Genomic DNA, 25,003 nt, shown 5'->3' with positions numbered 1-25,003 from the left:
GAAAAGATGAGGTCAAAGATCTACCAAAGTGTATAATTTTTCAATTGAAGAAGGAAAGGACGCCAACTCGTGGAGATTGAAAACGATCGGAAGCAAGTGTGCGAGGCTTCCAAATCCTTTGGAGATATTCTGTACTCATTACTCGCCACAATCAGAATTCATCTGTGTACCATATGGCATGCACGTACTGAAAGATGAGAGAGTTAGAGTAAAAGAAATCACTTCTACAATAACACTATCCATGGCTTTGGATTGAATATTTTAACAAAAGAAATACTGACCAACGCTTAAACACACACTGTATTTTAAACTATGTCAATTGTTTCCTGCAACGAACTCTACAGCACTAGAAGCTAAAGATGTCGTGTAACAATCCATTAAGCATGATCGATGGTAATAGGACAGAATATCTTAAATAAGCAATAATTTCAATTTGTTTGGATTGAAACGGATCAAACTCTGTACTTATAATTACAAGATTCTACACACTTAAAAGTTTAAGATATTTGGAAAACGAAAAAAGAAAAAACAAAAAGCCCCGCTTTCTTCGTTTTAGGGATTGCATTTCACTAACTTTCGTCTTATCTTCCGCCTAGGAAAAAGGAGAATAACACTAAGTTCTACGACTAAGAGTTTCGGAGATTTGGACAAGTTTATATTCTTATGTTCTTATAAAAATCGTAAACAAAACAGAAAAAATAGTCTATTTCACACATAATAAATTGAGAATGTTCTAATACAGCTCTAGGTAAATATCTTTATTTGAACTATATCTTTTCGAAGTATTCTTCCCAGCATTATACACAACGTCTTATCCTCCTAAACCAATCCTGGAATCGCTGGTTTTCAACCACTGCACCTCTCTTCTTTGTAGACATTCGCAGCATCTTCAGAGGTGGAAAATCGATACCCGAACAGATGACTGGTGCTTTGTCTCTGGGTCAAACTAGTAAATACAGGTTTCATCACTCGTTACAATGTCTGAAATTCTCCTAGAAGCACGTCTTGACACTATTCCTCTCTTTTCTGCTTTTGATTTTCAGTTAAAGTTATGTGGCACCTACCAAGATAAAATCTAGCAAGTGTTTATGCAGGGTGATTGAAACACGGTACACTAATCCCAAGGACACACTTGAGTTCACTCGCGGATTGTCCCTTATCATCTGCCCCACGGCGTCAATGTTTCCCTTTGTCACTGCTGTTGTTCGCTATGCACTGCGCCTCTCGTCTCGAAATCCAGATCCATTTAAATTCTGAAAACAACGAAATGTTGTTCCACACGATGATGCACTCTCCCTAAAGGCTCGTGTTAGCCTTTCCCGCAACTCCGATACATTTAAACCACTTTTAAAAGTCGTACAGTAATGGCTCGCAAATCCCTTTTTTCTCACTACATAGCTGCGGTGCAAATGATGGCAACTGCGGCCACTTGGTAATATCGCTCACCATATCATATGACCATGATGGTGTCGAGACTGGGCGAGTTACAAAGGAGGGGTACTTCTCATGCAAGCAAATTCTATTCCTGCAGCAGTGTCCCGTTTGGCTTTATCTCAAAACTTCCCTAGTCACGGCTTTGTCTGTCCAATGTTGTAACTAAGCATAAATACAATATTCATAATAACAATAACCTTAACAAATAAAACATTTATTACAAATTACTATCAATACTGTTTATTACAAAAATATGAGCTTCAATTTTTTTTAAAAACAATTAATTGTACAACAGATAAAGTCTGTCTTCCTTAACACCAGATTGACAAGAAGGCACTCTCATTAGAATAAACTTACATAATGCACATTGTATTCACATTAAAAATTAGAATAATTCTAACGTTGGGTATCAAATGCAAATATGGTACAACTATTGGTATAAATTTTAAAGAAAAGTATTCAACAAAAACTTTAATTCAACATTAAGAATGTTCTATATCTTTAACTTAGTTTAAAGAAAAGTTTATGCATAAATGGATACTATACAGTTAAGACAGATTCTGCTGTACGTTAATTTTCTCTTGAAAAGTTGTCGATACCATAGCGAATAGAAGAAGTGTGATCACTCCTCGTAGTTCAGTGGGCCGTCGCTAAGATGGCACTAGCGGCGCTGTGGCCTCAATGTAGCTGTCGAACCCATATATAGTAGAAGGAAATAACTTCTGTTTTAATTTACTCATCAAGTAACAGAAAGCTCCAATAATCTACTTGCATATTACATATAATTTTATATTAACAAGGTACTATGTGGAATGATCAGTGGCGTATTTAAGGGGGCTTCCGGGCTCAAGCCCCCCCGAAATTTTATTTTCTATATTAAAGTAAATGAAATATCTTGCAGAATTTTCACACTTCCAGTAATAAAGTTAGCAAAGCTCCCCTCCGAAAAAAAAAATCGTAAATACGCCACTGGGAATGATAAACAATTATAAAGACAAACAAACCTAAATCTAATAATTAATAACGATAATAAAAGTCACTTACCACATTCAGTTTCCAGCTACCTTAGAAAGTTTTCGATTAGACTTCACAAAGCTTTGACTTTTTACTTCTCCGATTTTTTTTTTTTTTTTTTTTTTTTTTTTTGTGCGAAAGAAGATTTGCACTTCATATAATGAAACAACAATTTAGGCAATATGTCCACGCTGTGGTCAAGACAACATCCCAATCCTGTAGTATTTTCTACAAAAATATTGTCTATGTTATCAAGACACGCATGAAAAATGTCACCCCAAAGAGTATCGGCAACACGCAACTTCTCCTGAATTTTACTTTCTAGTTGTAGGAAAATACGATAGATACTTTCTGAAGGATAAGGTGAAAGTGGGTCGTTGTAATATCCACTGTCTTTTATCCTAGTAAAAGATGAATCAAGTTTTGTTGGTGTTTCACTGCGGAGGGATCTGTTGCAAAGTACGCACGAGATGAATTTTGGAGAGTGTCTAATAATATAGCCAACTAAGTGATAGACCAAGCACGACTTAACTGCACCGTTTCCTTCACCTTTTATTACTCCATTTTCCCAGTCAAGGAACTGTGTGGCGTGTTGTCGGAAAACATTTTTTTCTTTAATGGAAGCTTCAACTGCAGATTTAGTAGATTTGTTTATTTGTTCTATTTCTTTGGCTAAAAGACGCATTTGATTGACGAAAGATGTAGGAGGGGCTTCACTTTTTGACTCACAATTTATTTTTGATGTTAATGCTTGCTTAGTCGGAACATATATACTCTGCAACAAATGTAATTGCAGAAAATCTATTGTGGATGAATGGTCATCGCAGCTTAAGAATCTCAATATTCCAAAATGACGCTCTAATGGATCTTGCTTGAGCTTTCCGGTTAAAACATACTTATACTCTCTACTACATAGCCACTCAGACATTTCTAAAATGCTCTGTACTGTTACTGGCAAAGATTCAATCATTCTTTCAGAGGCAAAAGTGTTCTCGGTGGAATTAAGGACAGATAAAAAGGATTTTAGCGTAGAATGCATATTTGAATTTTCGTATAAAGCTTTCGAAGGAATACGAGAATTAAGAGCATCTGCAAGGTCATTTAAATCTCTTGTAAATATTTCAGTATTTTCAGAATCTTCGAAACCCTACGATCCAAGTTCACGCAGAAATTTTAAACTATCAGCAACACTCTTGCTAAAAAGTTGAAATGCGAGCTTTGCATCATTCTTTCAAATGGTTTAGGGTCTATGAGCAGAAGTAAGTTTTGGACGAGTTCTAAGTCCTGCAGATTCATCAGATTTTTCTATAGCATAAAGGAGTCTGTAATACGAAAAATTGATGAGAGTGTCTTTATAACAAACTTGAACTTTATCATGAAAATAATTCCTTATACATTTCAATATATGTATAGGATCTGAACTTGCCCACAATTTTCTTTTATTATCAGCGGGGTTCAAAGTGTTACACTGTGTTTTTCCTTTCTTCCCACTGATTCCTAATGATTTCCATGCTTTTTTATTTGACCGACTCCCATCAGAAGTGAAACCTACTACTCTAGCACCAGATTGTTCCAACTGCAATATTACTTGAATTAAAATTTTTGCCAGAATATCTCCAGGTGTCGCATTTTTGCTAGCATATACAGCAATTGGTTGAATCCAGTCGTGCATAAGTGAGACAAACATAAATATTAAAGCGTGATTTGCAAGCATTTTCTTTTGAAAATCTGAGGTATTATCCCCGAAATCAACGAAACCATCAACTTTAAGAGAGCATGAGTTGAACTGAATTTATTCTCTCAGCTTCACTTTATCAAATATTAACACTCCTAGCCGTTTATTTTCATCGCTTTCATCTTTCAAATATTCTGTTATTGCTCTAAGAGCATGTGGGTTAATTCCATATGTGCATTTAAGTCCTTTGCAAAGTTTTCTTAAATGACTCGACGATGGAAGTGGCAGTAATTCGTGCTTTAAACAATGTTTATACCCTTTTGGAGGTTTGATTTTTAATAGCAAACTTTCCAGTATGAATTCATTGCTGTACCTCATCCCTCTGGAACTTTTAACCTGACTTCTTTTTAACATTGCATCTATTATTAACTTTTGCTTTTTGCTTAGGTATTTTTCAGCTGTTCCTTTCGCTTTGACATTGCTAAGACCTCTCTCTAAAGAATTAATCTTTGCTCTAGCGGAGGATAAATTACGCTTTGCTGTAGCTAATTTTCGGTTTAGATTTTTCATTTATCTTTTGAGAGACACAACTGTCTTACGAGCATCTGAAGCGTTAAAATTTTCAACAGAGGAAACAGGTGAATTTTGAGGGGAACTAGAACTTATCAAAGAATCCACTAGGTCTGATCCCCTTCCTTTGGTCTTCTTTACTACGTGTTTTTAGTTGCCTTTCTGTAGGGGGCTTCCGACATTTGATAGGGGTGGTTAAATATTTGGGAAGATTGGGAAATATATGTGGGACCGCGCCAGGTTTTAATTTCCACTTTTCCCTCGGGAGTTCAACTTTTTCTCCTTTTATTACAAAAGAATCAGTTTCAATAATAAGTTCTCCCGTGAAATGTGTCACAGATCCTACCGTTACTGGTTAGTTTCCTGTCTTTCCGTGGGATTGCACTGACCCACTTATCAAATAATGCCTCGTCCCTGGGAGGTGTAAAGAAGTGTTTAGGTTCGCTATCACTACAATAACCTGACCGGCAACCAGGAACAAAACACGTAGGCATATTTTACAAATTATACAATCAACACTACAAAAAAAAAAAAAAAAAAAAAAAAAAAAACTGAAAACCAAGAAAAGGCACTTGAACACACACAGACATGCATTCACTAGAAACAAATAGCACTGGAAATGATACAAAACAAAAAACCCGCTACTTATCAAACACACTTTCACAATGCTAGTTCTTTTCCTTAGACATTCGCTACGATTTGAAGCCATACCGATCCCAGCGCCATTATTGCGAGGGTCCACCGTTTCTAATGGTTAAAAGGCAGAGAAAGCGCACTTTTTCTTCTATTCGCTATGTCGATACTATAACTGGTTTTGTTTTATCGTCTAAGAAAATTTTACCAACACATAACACATTTTTGTACTCAAAAGAAAATATTCTGTGATTTTACAGAAACCAATCGCCATTTATTGACTTCACTGCTGAGTTGTTGTTATAATCACGGAATGGAGTAAATACATAAATTTAATCCTTTATTATTCAATGCCCACGCTCTGATTAACTCACTCACACGATGAGTGAGACTTGTGCCTTTTTGTGAAGCGAAGACGAGCCTAGGACACAGGTGTTAACCAATTATGGAGTAGCATGTGCTTGATTGAAAATTAAAGAATCGAACCCGGAAATAACGTCGTAAATATTACGGCAAAAAGGACTTAGAAACAGATTGGTGTATGTGTGAAAATCAGATAAATATACGATTATATAAATATGAGGAGTTTGAAAGAGTTCGATCAGGGTTGAAAGAGTTAATATTTCTTAATATTTTTGGGTTTAAAATGAAATCTTTGAGTTTTACGTCCCACGTTTATGCCGGCTAGGCTAGAGACGGTGATAATGAGAAATGAATGAAATGGTGGAATGAAGAAAGTGGGGGGAAACGGAAGAACCTCAAGGAAACCCACGCACACGGTGTTTGTCCACCACAAAGTTCACTTGGCGCGAGCTGGAATCGAACCAGGACCCCTTGCACAAGAGGTGAACGCTCTACCACTGAGCCACCACTACTCATTTCTGGGTTTAGAGAAAATAACAAGGAACTCTGACCACAAATACTACAGTTTTCTACGCTCGAATTTATTACACATTAATAGTTCTCTGTAATTGTATTTTAATTTTTATTTATTTAGTTAGTTTTCTTAATAACATGATGTGTCTTTTATTGTAATTTACTTCACACTTTGGCTTCAATACTGTTACGTAAAGTAAGAACACTTTTGCTAGCAGTTTTAAGCATGTCACATGGCCTACTAGGACTCACTATATTTTTAATAATTACGAGTTCCGCTCAAACATATCTTAAATAATTTACCTCTTTTCTAAACCACGAACATACGTAAAATACTTTTTAAGGTACTCTGCTTGTTTCTTTATCGTAGATTTATATTATTTCATTTTTTTTTTCCGTTCTACAGCAACATAAGGTAACTTCTTTCGTCTGGCGGCAAAACAGTAGTACAATGAACATTCTTCAACTTGCTCTTTTTCTTCACAAAAATCTCTTCCAATAGTACAGCATACATTCGTAAACACACGCTAATTAAACATGCACAAACATGTTTATATTTTCTTCCAAAACACACAGTACAAAAGAGAACACCCTGATAAAAATTATACAAAGAAAAACATATTGTTTAAAAAATGTACGGAAAAAACTGAACAATACACAGTTTTAGGTCTTCCACAGCATGACATCAGCAATTCTCTGAAAAATGAGATCAGGAGATTGTTGGTGGACAATCGAACATTGACCACAAGAGAAAGCAGAACTAGACGATGCTATGAGGAAACAGTCAATCTCAATTCTCTGAGAAGCCAGGAAGGAGACTAAGGGAGACGAATTATCCACACACACACACGAGAGGCCCAGGAGGAATATAGGTCAAGAGGTAAAGTGACCAGAGTTGGGAAGACCCAACATGAGAGGCTATAGCAAGTATCATACTTCTTTGTTTTTCTACCTTTTTCCATCCACTGCCTTACCGCACTTCCGCTCATTTTGAAAAGACCTACTTCTATCAATGTTTATTCAAAATCAGATTAAATTTCCAGTAACTTAAATCTTGGCAACGAGGAAAGATCACTGTAGCTTCTCCTTTCAAAGTTTCCCTAGAAGATCTATGATCGATGCTTTATAGACAAGCGGCACCTTCATAATATAATAAAATTTACTAATAAAAGTATTAGAGTATATGAAATTTTCTGATATACAATATTTTTAATACACACAGTAAACACGGCAATACACTATATAAACATCGTCTCTCGATATAAAACTCTTGTCCATGTCACAAGGAGATCATCACACTACACTGTCACACACACGTTTGTAAAAATGTTTTCTTTACAGTATGGGATTAACTATTTCTCACTTCTTGAAATATTTATGTTTTGTCACCTACATGGCTTGATTACATGCCTTGTTTAGAATTAAAAAACGAAGTTTGAAAAATGTAGAAACCAGAGGAACATGGGCACATTGGTCTGGAGGCTACAAGTTGAAACACTATGTTCCAATATAAAACATCCTCCTTTATCCTAACCAAGTCCAAAATGAAGTAAAATGAAGTGTAGCACTGAAAATATTAGGGAAGAAAGGAAAACCTAACTCCATCATTGCTCGTCTTACTATAATTACAATACAATAATTAATATACCTCGGTTTCTTGAAATAATGAAAGAGGCCCTTCTGATTACTGCACAAATGGAACCGATGCACCCAGCACAATTGATGTTATAGTGTTACACACTCTAACTTATGATTCTATAAATAAGTAAATTCCATAATTTGGTGGTAACAGACACTTTTATCTTTGGACGTTTATTGAATATGTTCATTTCTTAACCAATATTATACTACTGTCTTTGTTACTGTAGAAGGCACTTAAAGAGTTTCCTGGTATCTTAGATGCTTCGTCGCATCTATACAAAAACAGTAGCTCTATTATATGGCTTTCGGTATCCTGGTCCATGACAGTCCATAACCTACCCTAGAAAGAAAAATCAACTATGATATTTATTCTTTTAAAAAGATTTACTAAATGAAATCGAAGTAGTTTACATTATTTGAAATTCAACTACTGTTAATGACAACTGGGGTAAATGAAGCGTTGAACTATAATTTAATGTGGGATTCGAATCCGGGTCTCCTTTATCACAATTTGCATCGTTTCAACAGTTTTCATAGAAGGCTTTCACGCAGCCGAGGGGCTAGTTCGAATACTCTTAATGTCAATGGTCCCAAGTAGATTCCAGGAGGGTGTAGTGAGTAAAAATAATGTAAGCTGGTAATTATTGTTACGTTTATCGATAGAAGTAGACACGTTACTGTGTAAAGAAAGACTTAACTACAAATGCTTATATGCAAAATATACCAGTTGACTACAACCTGAGCGAATGAAAGTACATTATTTGCCTTATCCCAATATCCATGTTTCAGAATCTTGCGGTACTTCCGCAACAATTTTTATAGAGGTAGTTGGTTAGTAGTTCAAATTATATGCCCGTAGCCAAAACCTCGTCTATAAAAATTATTGCGTGAGTACCGCAGGATTCCGAAATATGTATATTTGGATAACGCACATGTTAGTTCCTAAGTGAAGTCTTGACCCGACTACGGTAGGTCCCATAATATTGAAGCTATGGACCTTAAAAGTTTTTTTTTTTCCTTCATGTTTTCAACAGCCTATAACTCCAAAATGACAGATTTCTGCACTCAGGTTGGACTATACTTTTTCTCTTATCTTGGTGTCAGGAATCACCTCCCAAACATTGTCGGTGTTGTTTTGAAATACCCTGTATATATGCTAACCTCAATGAAGTACATTTAGTGGGTAAGAAGATGAAAAAGTTTATCGAGCCAAACACTAATATACGTTCCATGTGTACACGGTAACACACTGCTATTATAAGGAAAACGAAGGGCGGAAACCACTTATAATTTAATTAAGTGCATTCAAATACCAGTTAAATGACTCATCTGGCCATAAATCATACGATTCAAAGATTTTAAACTGGCAACAAGCAATTTGAAAAGAACACGAACTTGTAACTGGAGATTTTATGGATTTGCCTTCTCGTTCTATTGTAGCTCCCAAATGTTTCAATGGCAGATAAACACAGTGACATTCGTTAAAAAAAAAAAAAAAAAAAAAAAAAATCTCTACTTAAGTGACTGTAATACCGTAAATTTTCTTTAACATATACGGAACGGATTTCACTAAATTGGGTTATATGTATAAAAAACACAACTTTCTCTACAATTAGAAGGCATTACAGTGTCATACATTTCAGTCGGGAATAGATAGAATGATACTCATAAAATCTATACATTTTAACATAACTGCGATGAAATATTGTAAACTTACACTAACTTTGAATTTTGCTACAGTTATATTTTATTAAGTATATCAAGTACTAAGTATATAAACTAAACAAGTTTGTGTTTACTGATAGTGTATATATCGTAACAGCAGCAGACAGCTAACATTCGGCATTTTCACGCTAATTTTTTCGGTAAGAACATATTAAACGCTGTCAACTGACCGTTGTGTAATAAATATCCAAACCTAAGACTATTTTACTCCTGCTCAATATCAGCAGCATAAGAAAACATTAGGCTAGAGCCAAAAGACTACTAAATATCTCTATACTTAAAACTGACTACTTGAAATACCAAGACTTCGCAAGGGAAGAATAATGTTTATGCACAAAATTAAAGAAAGAAAACAAAACAGTGCAATAACATGTCCGTCATTGATCAACTGAGGGCTTAATTGTCATCGAGACTGTCACCAATCGGCTTAGCGACCCCAAAAATTACGTCAACCCTAATCACGTTCATTTTGGACATCTTATTTTTCACCCCTACTTACCTCCAATGAACTGGAATTTAAACGACATCGGGAATGACAACGTTTATCTCAGCGACTCTGAAAACTATGGATTCGACATTAATATAGATGGTTTTCGAATATTTTTACATGCATCGTTTACTTTCATATTATTATTATTATTATTATTATTATTATTATTATTATTATTATTATTATTATTATTATTATTATTATTATTATTATTATTATTATTATTATTATTGTATGTCGCATGCGTACCAAGTTAGATTGAAATTGTTGCAGGTGTTTCAGAGTTAAGCTGATACAAACAAACACACATGATATGATATTATATATATATATATATATATATATATATATATATATATATATATATATATATATATACAGGGTGTCTCAAAAGTCCCCTGACATAGGGTTCATGTTCACTTCCCCCCACTGTGTCGGGTGCGGCGGGAAGAGATGAAATGTAAAAATAATCGAAAACGACTGAAATTAGTGTCCAATCCATGAGATGAATAGTGACATTGGCGATGTCATTAAGTCAATATTTATTTCCCATGCACATCCTAAGCGGAGGAAGGGGGTTGAAATACTTTACAACAACTTATTTTTTCCATGTAAAGAACTGGCATTTTAGCTAGCAGATACATATATAAACTTAAAAATATATTTCTCTACAACAGTAATTATCAAAACATAAACACATACAGGATGTTTACAAAGCTTTGGAGATGATTCCATTCACAGAAACAAAGATATAGGCTGCTGACAGTGTGGGGAAATGAACTCTGGAAGTGAATATCCCAAAAACTACTAATCATATAGCTGATCTCAAAAATCAACTTCACTACAAGACCAGAATATTACCTAAAGTCCGTTTTCAAACTAATAACGATTTTTGCCCGATTATGGGATCTGCATACTTCAACTTTTTAACGTGAAATTAACAACTTACCTTGTGTTCAATTCAGTCTTCTTTTCTTTAAGATTTAATTTTTCTCTATATTTCGGTCCTCTGGGACAGCTAAGTTTTGAAACGAAAATTACATGAAAAATTAATGCATGAAGCACTGAAGAAGTCGAAATAAAAGTGAGGAAAAGGAAAGGAAATATTCAAACAATAAAAGTGACAAGAATAATTTTAAAATTAATTGAAGTGGTAAGTACATACGTTCAGAAGTCACGGTACATAAGGAAATAACTTTTACCATAAAACTGCTAAATTTGAGAGAGAGATAAGTAGAGACCGGACGTTAGGCAAAATGCCTCTTTCGTAATATGGAAGATATCATAAAATTGATCATACTAACGTTTATTTGGAGGAGATTCAATATAAATATAATGTATTTTGCCTGTTTCACTCTATATTGATTATTTTAAGTGCCAATCCTTGCATTTTCTTCAAATCAGGACTTATGTTTCTATCGGTTCCAAGAAATTTAAAAATAACAGAAACTAACTTATGCTCAGATCAAGGCCCAGCTTCATCTCAACATATGAAACGAACATCACAGCTACGAATGGTTGGATGTAATTTAGACTGCCCCCTCCCATTTTTTTCTTTGTGAAAGCGTTAGATACCAGAGATGCACAAACAAAATAGCACAAGTTCTTTAAGGCCTTATTTTAATTTGGTAGTGTTTGTCTGTCGTGGAAAATGGTGTATATATATATATATATATATATATATATATATATATGTGCTTCGAACCCAAGACAAAATGTTGTTCGATTGAAGACATACCGTAATTTAATATCTGACAACTTGAAAACATACCTTGCTATCCTGTGTAATCGCGGTAGAAGGTATCTTGTGGCGGATTGCCAAAATGTATTGAATTAAAATGCACAGTAATTTATCTATTTGCTTGAAGGTGAGTAACAGTTTCTTTCTTGCGTGTAGTGATAAAGTGCTATAAAATTTTGGACTGGTGTGTGTAGTAACAAGGTCCGCAGACACTTTACATAGCTGTGTAAACTGACAAACTGCTATAAATAATTTGTTTAGTAAGTATTCACAAAAATAATTTCACGCTTCTTTCTCTAAAATAATATTTTCTCTATCAACAACAATCAGGAATGTTGCTAAATCGCCTTAACACTACTTATCATTTTATTTCAGTATTTGTGTGTCACTCTGTGCTGCAACTTGTGGGGTAGGGGATATTTGACTCCATTTAAAATCCTCGCCATTCGATGGGGGCCACATTAAGATAAAACTTTTTTTTTTTTTTTACTCCATTTGATGTGATTTGGACATGAATGTATAGATGAAGCATGGAGTAAGTCCACTATATAAACAAAAATATTTCTTAAGGCTTTAAGTTGTGTCTATTGTCCCCTCAATTTAACTAGTGAAGCGTGTAATACACCCACCATACTATTTCCAAATAAACAGTAAATAATTGCAGGTGCTGCTCCTGTTCCATCGTTTGTACAAAATACATTACCTTACGATGAAGTATAAATATAATATGGCCCCGCATCAGTAAAGAGCCAACTGGGTCCCCTAAAAGCAATAAAAAATGTTTATTAACGTTTTAAATCCTAGGAAGGAGGCAAACTTCATATTTTTCTAGGGGGCCCATCTTCATACTTTTCTAGAAGGGCACAAATATTAATGCTTTCCTTCCCAGGAGAAGCTTCAAGTTACGGCGCTGGTGTCATTGAATGGTTATCTTCATTAATTTGAGTTAAGACCAGTGCCTATTTAATGCCTATTTCTGAATCATAAGTGTCTATTTGTCTCCCTATTTTCCGTGTTTTTAGTGCCTAAAGATCCGGTCTTTACTGATAAGTAGTAACGAATTTAATGTACAAAAAATAGTCCATGAGAAAAACCTTAACTTCCAAAAGAAGGATCGAATATAAAAGCTGATGGTGGTCACAAAATTTTGTTTTTCGGTTTTTACAAAAACCGAGAATTCTTTTGAAAGTTTTCAAAAAAATATTTTTTTCTAAAACCAGTTTGGTTTTCTATCAACGACCGGTTTCGGTCTTCTTTCAAAAGCAGTTGTTTTTCTGTCAAAACTGGTTCGGTTTTCTATCAAAACCCGGGGTCAGTTTTAAAACCGGTTCAGTTTTTTTTGTCAAAACCGGTTTCAGTGAAAAACGAACCTGTTCTGGAGAAAACAGTAATGTTTTTTTTCCCCTAATAACCGGTTTCCAGTTTTTACTTATTTATTAAAAAAATCCGTCCTCTCTAATGAAAACCACAGTGTAGAAAAGAAAAAAGTATGCGTTTATTTGGAACACTAGGAGCTATTTTCTTTCACGGAACAAGGAGCTAAACAATAACAAAATGCAACGTTTGTTATATTCGAGCTAATATACTTCAAGATGGAATGCAAGGGCATGAAGAGGGCCGAAATACAGAAAAGAAATTAAATTCTAAAGAAAAGAAGACTGGATTGAATGCAAAGTTAAGTTTGTGGTATATCAATTTTTAAAAACCCCGAAATTATTCTAAATTATGAATATTTAAACTTTTTATCTTGTCAATTTGTGTAAATAATTTACGGCTGGCTTGAGTACAAAACGCCAACTATCTGAATTGAATGGATTACGTCAGAGTTGTTTGCAAAATCTAATCAGGATTATTAAGACAAGCTTAAAACTTATTTTTATTCTATCAGACATACACCTGAAGTTTCTAGACGAGGAAAAGCGTGCGGATTGCATTCTGCCGTTTCATGTAAAAGGACCATCTACAATCAATCAACCATACTTCAAGTCTACACTTAAGTTCTAGAATTGCTATTCATTTATATTTACACAAATCGAGGAGAGGCGGAGACACTCAGGTTGACTTCAACTACAACATGAACACAATGTAAGTGACTATTCGTATTAACCTTTTCTGAAAGTCTTAGATTTTTTGCTTTGTATCTCTAGCACAGCCTTCATACACGTTATGAGAACAGTTAACAAAATTAAAACCTCTTAATCATTCAATTATCAGTTTTATATCCTCTTCAATTCGTTTTATCTATATCTTTTGCAATATCTTTTGGCCGAGTGAACTGGGAATTGTTATTGGAGTTCTAAAGAAGATAGGGTTGGAATGGAAAGATCGAAAATGAAATGAAATTTTTGAGATTTACGTCCCACGGTTATGCCGGTTAGGCTAATGGAGACGGTGATGATGTGATGTGAGTAAAATGGTGGAATGAACAAAGTAGGAGGAAACGGGAGAACCCCGAGAAAACCCACGCACACGGTGTTTGTCCACCACAAAGTTCACTTGGCGGGTGCAGGGTTTGAACTCGGGACCCCAAGCACCAGAGGTGAACGCTCTACCACTGAGCCAGCGCGGCCCCGAATGGAAAGATCGAAGACTCATAAGAAACTTATATATGAATCAACAAGTAAGTGTTAGGAAAAGGAAGGAACTTGCAGAGGAAGGTGCAATTGGAAGGAAACTTCGATAAGGATGCTGTCTCTCACCAACATCATTTAATATGTTAAAAAAAAAGTCTAAATGATGAAGACGGAATTTCAGTAGGAGATAGAATAATTAGACGTATGAGATTTACAGATGATATGGCGCTTGTTGCAGAATTTGAAAAGAAAATTAATAGGCTGTTAGAAAACTTGAGGAAGAGCTGTAAAGAATATGGGATGAAACTAAATGATGATTGGAACGAAATGGTCAGTGTCAAATATAACAGTGGGAGGGGAGAAAATAGAAACAGGTGACTAGTTGTCGATCGAAGTGTGAACGTGAAATAAAAGCAAGGATAGGACTGGTGAAAGAAGCCTTTAGGAGGAAGAAAAGACTACCCTGTGGAACCTTGAATAAAGAGTTGAGAAGAAAACTCATAAAATGATTCGTGTTGAGTGTTGTACTGTATGGGTTGAAAACGTGGATACTATGCAAAAATGATGAAAAACGATGGAAGCTTTCGAAGTGTGGGTGTGGAGAAGAATGAAGAGAATTAGTCCGGTCGAGCAGAAAAGGAATGAGAGAGTGTTAGAAATGATGGGGGAGAAAAGAATACTTTTAAATCTTATTAAGAAGAGGAAGAAAAACTGGTTAGGGCATTGCCTAAAAATAAATTGTATCATTATGGACGTGCTGAAGGGTATGGTGGTAAGAAAGAGAGGGAGGGGGTGAAGGAAGATACAATTAATAGACGATATAACAGCAGAAAGATCATACGTGAAGACGGAAGAGGTTAGCGGAGGACCGTGGAGCATGGAAGCTTCTCAACTGCGGAAATGAGCTGCCAAGAAGGGCAGAATACCTATGATGATGATTTTGCAATATTTCGTGAGAAAGCAAACCCGAATTTAGGTTGACCGAGAACTGACAGAAGAGACTCAATTTTCAGTTGATACTGTAGTATTTAGTACTCTTCACAGAACATACATCTTCACAGAATTTTAACAATACGTTAAGTCTATAGCATCCCTATACCATCTATCAGTAATATTCCTAACATGAACACTCACCACTTTACGTAAGATTATATGAAATGTCTTGTAACTTTCAACACACACACACACACACACACACGAAACCCTGAAATTGAGCAATTAATCAACCATTTTGAACTTCATAAATTTTAAACAAACATGTACGCATTAAAGAAGAAATTCATATCACTTGCCGGTATGAAATTCACAGAAAGAATTAAAACACACCCACCTCTTGTAACGTACTCTGTACAGTAACTGACGAGTGCTTATGTTGTGCTTGACGTTTTGAAATGTTTTTGGTAATGCGCCGTCAATGCAGCTTCATCAGCGAACTCTTTTCGGCAGAGATCACAGTAGAAACATTTAGTACTGGTTGGTTGATAGCCTTCTGGTACCTTGACTCTGAAACTAGACAAGTAGAACATTAAATAGTACGGTTTCAAATAAATCAGTGTAAGATTAGGTTTTTATTATCATTTTAAAGATATTGGCCACCATGACTGGTGCATAAGAGAAGTTCCACTGGCAACATGCACCAAGCAGGGGCAGTCTTCCGTTATCAGTATTTTTAAGCAGAAAAGGGTAAACACACTGAAATTCATGAAACAATAAACACTGTCATATGTTTATGTATTTCTATCACTACAGTCAATGTACGATGGAGTTTTAAAAAGCTTGAAACTGTATCATTTCTGTTACCTGTTGCTCCTCTTTATATAGAGTATCTCCAGACAAATTCAAAGAAAGAATATGTGAAGTGTCTGGCCAAGACTACTATTAAAACAGTTAAAATTTGCAAGTAAATTCTGCAACAATCGTGTGTTTTAATTCTGGAATATTATTGGCATTTAACGGGAAAAAAAGTTGAAACATGTATCAATCGATAGATCTTACCAAGCGGAATTACTAATTTTCGAGAAAGACGAGAAAACCGAATCTTTTTTGACCGCCTAAAAACTGATGCTGTACGTTAAGAGCCTGCCTTACTAAAAATAATGCAAAATTTACCATTTTTCTTTTGCTTGCTTAATCATAAGTGAAAGAAGATAATGATATGTAAATAATTTATCATAAATAATGTTATTTTTACAACAGAAAATATGAACCTGAAGAATTTTCAGTGTTGCCATCCATAGAAATTACAGTGTTGCCAGAATAACGATATCCCTAAAATCTAAGTTAAGGCAGCGACTAGAAGAACGATCTCAACTGCACTTGGTTACGTATTGTGTTGTTTTGGTTTGCTGTGTACTACTTTTTAAATAGCATTATTATTTAGTTTTAATAACTGTATGTTAAAACTATTTTGTTTATTACAAACTAAATAAAATTATTATTTAAAAAGTAGTTCACAGGAAACTAAAACAACATGATACGTAATCAAATGCAGTTGAGTTCGTTCCTCTAGTTGCTGCCTTAACTTAGGTTTTAGGGAAATTGTTATTCTGGCAACACTGTAATTTCTATGGATGGCAACACTGAAAATTCTTCAGGTTCATATTTTCTGTTGTAGCGCAACATTATCTATGATTGTGGTAAGTTGCATTTTATTATATCCTTTCACTTATGAGAAACAAACAAAAGAAAAATTGTAAATTTTGTGTTATTTTTAGTAAGGCAGGCTCTTAACTATGCCACTTATGAAGATAAAACTGATCCTGAAGTATGCCTTCATCAAGGTTTTCATTACGACACTAGCAAGATGACAGTACACAGTACAGTTAATAACAAATAGCCCTAAATTACGCTTAACTCTTTAACTATAATTAATGTTTAACTATATTGTTTTCCAAAGATAAAACATATATTAACCCTCGCAGTACCAACGGGGAGAGGGTACTTTGTGCTCACCCACCACAGTGTTTTTTGTTTTTTTTTTAATTACTCTTCTAATCGTCCTTTCAAAAACTGTAAATATATATATACAGAGGTTGGACAAAAAAATCTAAAACGTTTGCAAAAGTTGGAAAATCATACCTAGTATGGTATGGGGCTTTCTTTTGCGTCCAAAACAGCTTGGATCCGACGTGCAATGGACGTATACAGCTTTTGAATCGTGCTGTGTGGAATTTTGTACCATTGTGTCTCCAAAACATGCTCCATTTCCTTAAGGGATGCTGGTGGAGGGTAACGAGACCGAACATGCCTTTCTAACTCAGACTCAATGGCTCAATGATGATCAGATCTGGTGATTGTGTGACCCAAGGAGGTGTGATAGCTCCTGGTCATGCTCCTCAAACCATGATTTCACTGTTTTTGCAGCGTGACAGGATGCCAAATCATCTTGGTAGATGCCATCACCATCAGGGAACAATGTTTGGGCCATGGGTAAAACCTGGTCCCCCAAAATGGCCCCATACACCTTAGCATTCATCATTCCATGCAGGGCTATGATGGGACCTGCAGAAAATCACGATATCACTGCCCATACTGTGACAGAACCACCCCCATGCTTTACAGTTGGGAGTAGACAGTTTGTATCATAGGCCTGCGACGGTGTTCTCCATACGTAAACACGACCGGTTGTTGGAAACAAGGTGAAGGTCGATTCATAGGACCACAATTACGTGTTTAATCTGCTCATGAGTCCACGCCTTTTGGTCTTTGTACCACTGGATACGCCTCTTCGCATTTACTGCTGTGACCAGGGGTTTGGCGATAGCAACCCTGCCATGAATTTTCATTTTATGAAGTTCCCGTCGCACTGTTTTCGATGAAACCAGGTTCTGTAGGCCGGAATTGAGTTCAGACGTAATTTTCATTCCAGTGGTCTTCTTTTTAGCTGCTACAATCCGTTTTAATGCCCTCCGGTCCCTATCTGACAGGATTGTCCTTCGACCACTGTTGTGCTTTGCAGACGTCGTTTGCCCATGAATTGTGTATGCCCTCGTAACAGTGCCTTTCGATACCTCCACAATATTCGCCACTGTTGCCGCTGAAGCTCCAACCAGACGGTCACCAACGATCATGCTTCTTTAGAAGTCTGTCAGGTCGCCCATTTTACCGCACCACTTTCACACCACGACACTCACAGGTGAACTGGTTACTGCTAACGGAAGAGGAAGGTCCACATGACACATTGAAAACAAGCAACGATCGGCAACAGCAACACGTGTTGTACAGTGGAGGGCCAAACCTACGTGTCCTGTATGAAGTATTTTTAGATTTTTTTTGTCTTATCCCTATATATATGTTTAGCTTAACCCTTAGTTGGTAATATCCGTCTCCCAGGCGGATACACAATATTTTTTTGTTCAGAGTTGGCACGCATATTCACGGTTTAATCTGATAGTTCACCTATGCTTTAGTTGTGGGTTGACTATGATGTTTTGTGCCGGTGGTCGCGTGTCTAGCTCATCGTTGCAAACTTTGAAGTGTATAAAGTTATTCTACGCCGTCTCGCAAGCGGATATTACTGTAAAGGTAATATATTTTGTCCGTCTAAGTGACGGATATTACTTTATACTGACAACTATTAATATTTGTGTATTTTCTTTCGTTTCGAAAATCAATGTTTTAAGATGTCAAGTAGAAAAGGTATACCACAAAGGAGTAGGGCTATACTACAAATGGCTATAGAACAATTACAGATGGCTGTAATCAGAAACTGATTATGATTACAGATCCGATGATTTGTATGTTCCTGAACAAGATCATTTATCCACAACAGGTCATGTCAGCAACCCAGAAATAGATTTTAATTATTTCACGCTAAGATTTTCAAATCAGTGCTTGAAAACTTGGTGTCACTTTTTTCAACTGATTGCACTGGACTTCATGCTTTTCGTGCAACTATGTCTCTGAAAAGATGTAAAGTTTTGCTGGCGGCTCTTAGGTTTGATGATACAGATTCTCGTGAACGAAGGAAAAGAAGGAATCCTCCAGCATCAGTGTGTTTTAATAAGATCATTTCTAATTGTCAGAAGGCATATTCTATTGAGATACAAATATGTGTTGATAAAATTGTACAAGATATATGCTTAGAAATAGATTCTCAGCGGTGACGCATGTTGTATTGAACTCATGGGTACATACACAAGTGAATTAAGACGTGCTTCACTATTCAGTTAATGGATTTTGTTACGTAAAATGAATTCTCTGGGTGTAACTAAACCTTATTGGAAACTGACTTACACCACTTTGGCTTCAAACGTCTCAATTGTGTGTGACCGTCTCTGAGGCGGATATTACTGTTATAGCTTATTTTTTGGATGTTACCAACTAAGGGTTAAGCGTATACCTTACTGTGGTGGTACAAACTGAACGTTAGTGTGTCTCATAATTTCGATATTTTAAGTTGGTGAGCACAAAGGAACCTCCCTTGCTGATAGGAGATGCGACTGACATTTAGTAGTGTCTCTTAGATGGCAGTATAATAATAGCTTTATCCCGCCTTTTCTGAATTTGGCGGTTAGTCGTATTACGTGTACTGTTCATTTTGAGAGTTTCACGTTAGTGTGTGTCTTAAATTTGCTATTTTTAGTTCGTGAGCACAAAGTAACCCCCCTCCCCCCGTTCCCGGTAGATGTGACTGACATTTAGTCACTCCTAGATGGCAGTATAATCAATAGCTGTTAGTCTTATTCCGTGTATTCTTACTTCAGTCTCTCTATTTTTTGTGAGAATTTCTTATTTATTTCTTTTGCGAGGTATATTTAATCTTAACAAAATGACCCCCGCTACTTTGGTAGTCCGTGTTACAAAAAATACTAGGTAGTGCGAGGGTTAATCGATAGATTACATTGAAGCGAACAAAATGACGTGCTTTAGCATAAATTCTCATGCGCAGTTTTGGAGAAAATCGTGAAAAAACAAATTTTTATGGCGCTACAAAGTATGTCTTTTATATTTTTTATTGTGCTAGCACAGGTTCATGATTTTATCAGATACATTTTTTCCCCCTTGGAACTTACTTTACGCTTTCGCGATCCATGTCCAGTATCTGGAAAAGTTTATCTCTTTTTATTCCCTGACTCACTCGCCTTCCAGTCTGGAACCATCGTTTTCGAGTTCTCCAGTACCTAACGAACGATGCAGGAACACCAAAAGACCTCTCCGCTGCCATATTTCCATGTTTATCAGCATAATCCACCACCTCCAACTTAAACTCTGCTGTAAATCTAAAAAGAAAGTTCTTATTTCCATACCTTCAACATAATACGGCAATATATTTGCAAACAAAACTGTGTCCCAATCTTGAAGAAAGAAAAAAAAAAAACTATGAAATATAATAATACAATATGGATTATGCTATATACAGGGTGATTCTTTATAGGGTTTACAACTTCAATCAGTTATAATTCCTTGGTTTATATGTCATTATACTGCAAAACACTTCAAGTTTTTTGTAAGAAATCCATTATGGCTCAATATGTGCACCTGCGTTCATCTTGGACACATCCCAACGAAAGTCGATTTCCTGCCAAACAGTAACCAGCATTTCGGGACTAACGTCCGCGATGGCTATAGTGATGTGATGTTTCAGTTCATTAACATTATCAGGTAGGGGAGAGGTGTACATCTTATCTTTCACAAACCCCCATGGAAAGAAGTCAAGTGGCGCGTAATTTAGAGACCGTGGCGGCCAGGCAATTGGTCCATCAGTACCTATCCACCTATCTGGGAAACGCTGATGAAGAAATTCCTTTATGTCTATCAGGTAGTGCGGTGGGGCACCATCTTGTTGCCACCATAAGCGGCCATCATGGTTATCTTCATTTAACTGTGGAACAAGGAAGTTCTGGAGCATATCAAGATAGGCGATGCCGAAGATGGTGCTCTCAGCAAAGAAGAATGGTCCATACACCTTTACTTTGGAAACAGTTCAAAATACGTTCACTTTGGGGCTGTCACGAACCAGCTCCACGTGCACATGTGGATTTTCCGTGCCCAAATGCGACAATTGTGTGTGTTGACTCGGTCAGAAAGGTGAAAAGTTAATTCGTCACTGAATACCAAATTGTTCAAGAATGACTCATCACCACTAATACGATATAACATGGTAACACAGAATTCATGCCGGGTATGTTCATCCACTTCACTCAGTGCTTGAACCAAGGACAGTCTGTATGGCTTCATGGAGAAACGTCTACGCAATACACGCCAAACAGTGGTCTCAGGGTTACCAGTTTCTTGTGAGGCACGTCGTATAGATTTTCGAAGACTGCGGACAAAACTCTCCCTAACTGCTTACACCACATCATCAGTCACGGGTGAGCGCCCTGGAGCCTTTGTGTGTCGCACAGAACAACCTGTTTCAACAAATGTCTGGTGCCATTTGTACACTGTTGGTCTGCTGGATGGTTCCATGCCGTATTGTGTGCGAAGCTGACAACTCGTACACTGTACACTCGTTGCCGACTTCGTTTCTTCAAACTAAAACACGCACTTAGTTCTTTCCGCAGCAGTGAAAGCCTCCATTTTCAACGACTGGCCGGTGGCACCGCGTGTGGTCAACTACGCAACTACTCACTACATGAGTCAAACTTGAAGTATTTTGGAGTATAATGACATATAAACCGAGTCTGTATGTGGTTCCAATAAAGAATTATACCTGATTGAAGTTGTAAACCCTATAAAGAATCACCCTGTATATATATGTATATGTATATATAGCGGTAGAAAAAGATATTTTTAAAACTCGTACGAACTTACAGTATAGCCACTTCTTACCGTTTCTTCTCTGAGATGACGAGAGGGCTCATGATCTGCTAATAATGATACTTTCAGTTCTCATAATGTCCGACAAACACCATAATGGCGGCAATTTTTCGTGAAATGTTATTTTAAACGAGAACTTTCATATAAGGAATGTAGTTGCTCACTCGTCCAACTAATGCATACTACTCCGAGTTGTTGCTACTAGAGTTAGGACACTGATACATATAATTATACCATCATCAATTTCTTTTCTCTACTTTTCCTTTCCTTATCTGATAAAGTATATAGCAAAAGTGAAAATAGTGTATCATTTTAGTGTGTACAACATACTCATGAACACATCACTGGAACAAAGGAAATCCGAAGCAAGCAAACAATACTATAATACAGAAAACATGAGAAATTCTATTTCAGTGGTGGTCAACCGAATAAAAATTAAAACTGTATGATTTGTTCTCTTATATATATATATATATAAGCTATACTTGATTCGAGAGGTGCCTTCTAACTGTGAAAATATTTTCTTCACCTTTTGGTTACTAAGCCCATTCTGCAAGATAAGACCGTTGGTGCAGGCCGACTTTTAGAAAAATTACTAATTTCAATTAGTTACTTTCAAATATTAGTGGGTTAGGCTCTAATTGGGCTAGACATAAGAAACGAAAGGCAGAGTGTGGGAAATACAACAAAGATTCAGAAAAAAATTGACTTACGCATATTCAGCAAACCATAGTCTCAGATGGGGCGAAGTAAAGTGGAAAATAATCCCCTAGTTCTCTTCTGCCCCACTGCTTTATTTCATTAAATTCTCCATCAGATAGGAAGACGCAATATTACATTTCTTTTAAAATACTTAACAGAATTAACAAAGATCACCAAATGTCAAAAATAGTGACAATATTCATGATTGAATTTGGCAGTATTAATTTCTAGAATACACCAATATGGCCACTATGGTGTTTTTAATTAAAAAATCGTCCGAAATCGAAATAGTAAAAAACTGATACTTTTTGTGGACCTAAAACATGAATTTAACAATTAGAATATAAGTTAAAAACAGGTGCACCTTTTTATCTGTTACGTAACAGGTTCACTCTATCTTTGTTTTGACACGTGATTATGGTTACGATATTGAAGAAATATTTAACTATCAGTGTTTATAAAATTAAACAAAATCCATCAGAAGTTGAAACAACTAAAATGTATTTTAACGAAAGGAGGGAACAACCGATTTAAACTTATTTTTACACACCAAATCCTCTGTAGGTGTGAATTCAATAACTTACAAAGAGTGAAAAAGTGATTTAACACGACTGAGACTGGAACCCGGGATCTCTGGCATACCGATATCCATAGAGGATCTGGTGGGTAGAAAATCGGCTGTTTCCTCCTTCCATTAGTTAAATCACAACCGTCATAAGGTGTCATACATGGACACAGTATTGTCCAAGCACAGCAGCTAGGCTGTGGTACAAGCCATGTGGTCTGAGTGGAGAACATCGACTGAAGAGTGAGAGGGTGTTTGACTGTTCTGGGAAGCGGACTGGGTGGTGTAGTGGTTAACGAATCGGCACGGTATGCCGGAGATCCCTGGTTCGAGTCCCGGTCCAGTCAAGTTACGTTTTCATCCTTGTAAGCAACTAAAATGTAATTTATTGCTTGCAAATTATGGAATAAAACAACTGTCATACTAAAGATGAAGAACCTGGTGTTATTCGAAATATTATGGGGAAATTGAACAGGAACATGATGGAAGTAAAGGACAAACTATTGTTAATAAATGTTGCTCAAAGTGATTCTAAAGAGCTTAGTTCGACGTAATATTTGAGTGAAAATCTCAACTTTGGATTGTGATATGTTCTCATTTATCTGTCTACAGTATTTTATTCATTCAAGATCTTTCAGTCTCTATCTGATGAAGAATCTCGCTAAAATATTTAGCAGACGGTAGTTGAATTCATTGGAGTGTTCCCAAACGAAAAAAGAAACAGCTTTGCAAAATTGACTTATTCACCGACGCATCCTATAGTACTCTAAGCAACATAATAACACTGTTCACAAATGAAATACGAACACAATTTCCAAAAAATAACATTTTAACAGACTTACTCTTTCTCACTTTTGTGGTCTTTCGAATGGATGTTGAAACCTTCCTCTGAATGAAATTTCAAACTACATCGGTCACATTCAAAGCGAACTTTTGAGGAATGTCTCTTTTTGTGGCTTTCCATTTGAGCAACACCAGCGAACCGACGATCACAAAAAGGACAGCTGTAATGAAAAATGCAAAGAAAAAAGAAATTAATTTCTACGTTTTTGTTCCCCGACTATGTCCTGAGGTGATAACGAAAGTGAATCACTATGAGACAAATTGGGATTACTTTTTACTTTAACGTCCTAGGATTATGCACTGAAGCTACAGGAGACACTGATGAAAATAAGAAATAAACGGGAGGATCTTGAAAAAACCTTCGAACACAATGTTCTTCACTACAAACTCACTTGGGGGTCCTTCGCATGTTCTAACATTGAGTCACTGCCCCCAACACCAGACAGAAAAAAAAAAATATGAAAAAATCAGTCCATAAAAAAAAAATTAATGGTCATAATTTGAATACATGGATACTCAAATTAAACAATTCGAAACAACTAAGTTCCCGAAGAAATAACTCACGAAGGGTTACGAGAGGAAACGGAAGAACCCCGAGAAAACCTACTCACATGGTATTTGTCCACCATAAACACGAAGTGCACAGAGTTTTAGTACATAAATTCGTGGGAAAGAGACCTTTGCGTAGACCATGAAACTTGGTAACAAAAACCTGATCGGACTGGATTGGTGCAGGTTTGATTTTTTTTTTTTTGAAGAA

General features: G+C 36.2%; 1 protein-coding gene across 9 annotated transcripts in view; it reads right to left on the bottom strand.

Moving 5' to 3' along the window:
- The window catches only part of LOC145684174 (uncharacterized), a 190,888-nt gene that overhangs the window by 152,721 nt on the left and 13,164 nt on the right, over positions 1-25,003 (bottom strand). For 5 of the 9 annotated variants that reach the window (XM_081756171.1, XM_081756169.1, XM_081756173.1 and 2 more), the window contains 4 exons: positions 24,243-24,404; positions 20,387-20,593; positions 15,703-15,881; positions 1,659-8,183 (listed from right to left, as the gene is read on the bottom strand). In XM_081756171.1, the coding sequence (XP_081612297.1) occupies positions 15,740-15,881; positions 20,387-20,593; positions 24,243-24,404 (511 nt within the window). In that variant the 3' untranslated portion in view covers positions 1,659-8,183; positions 15,703-15,739. Of the gene's footprint in view, positions 1-1,658; positions 8,184-10,067; positions 10,132-11,007; positions 11,077-15,702; positions 15,882-20,386; positions 20,594-24,242; positions 24,405-25,003 lie in introns of those variants that run through there. The other 4 variants (XR_014131248.1, XR_014131249.1, XR_014131247.1 and 1 more) reach the window with 4 other exon arrangements.

The sequence above is a fragment of the Thermobia domestica genome, chromosome 4 (genome assembly GCF_964235325.1).
Source record: "Thermobia domestica chromosome 4, izTheDome1.hap1.1, whole genome shotgun sequence".
NCBI lineage: Eukaryota > Metazoa > Arthropoda > Insecta > Zygentoma > Lepismatidae > Thermobia > Thermobia domestica.
Note: the sequence above shows the minus strand (reverse complement) of the source record. Positions and strands in the feature narration are given on the sequence as shown.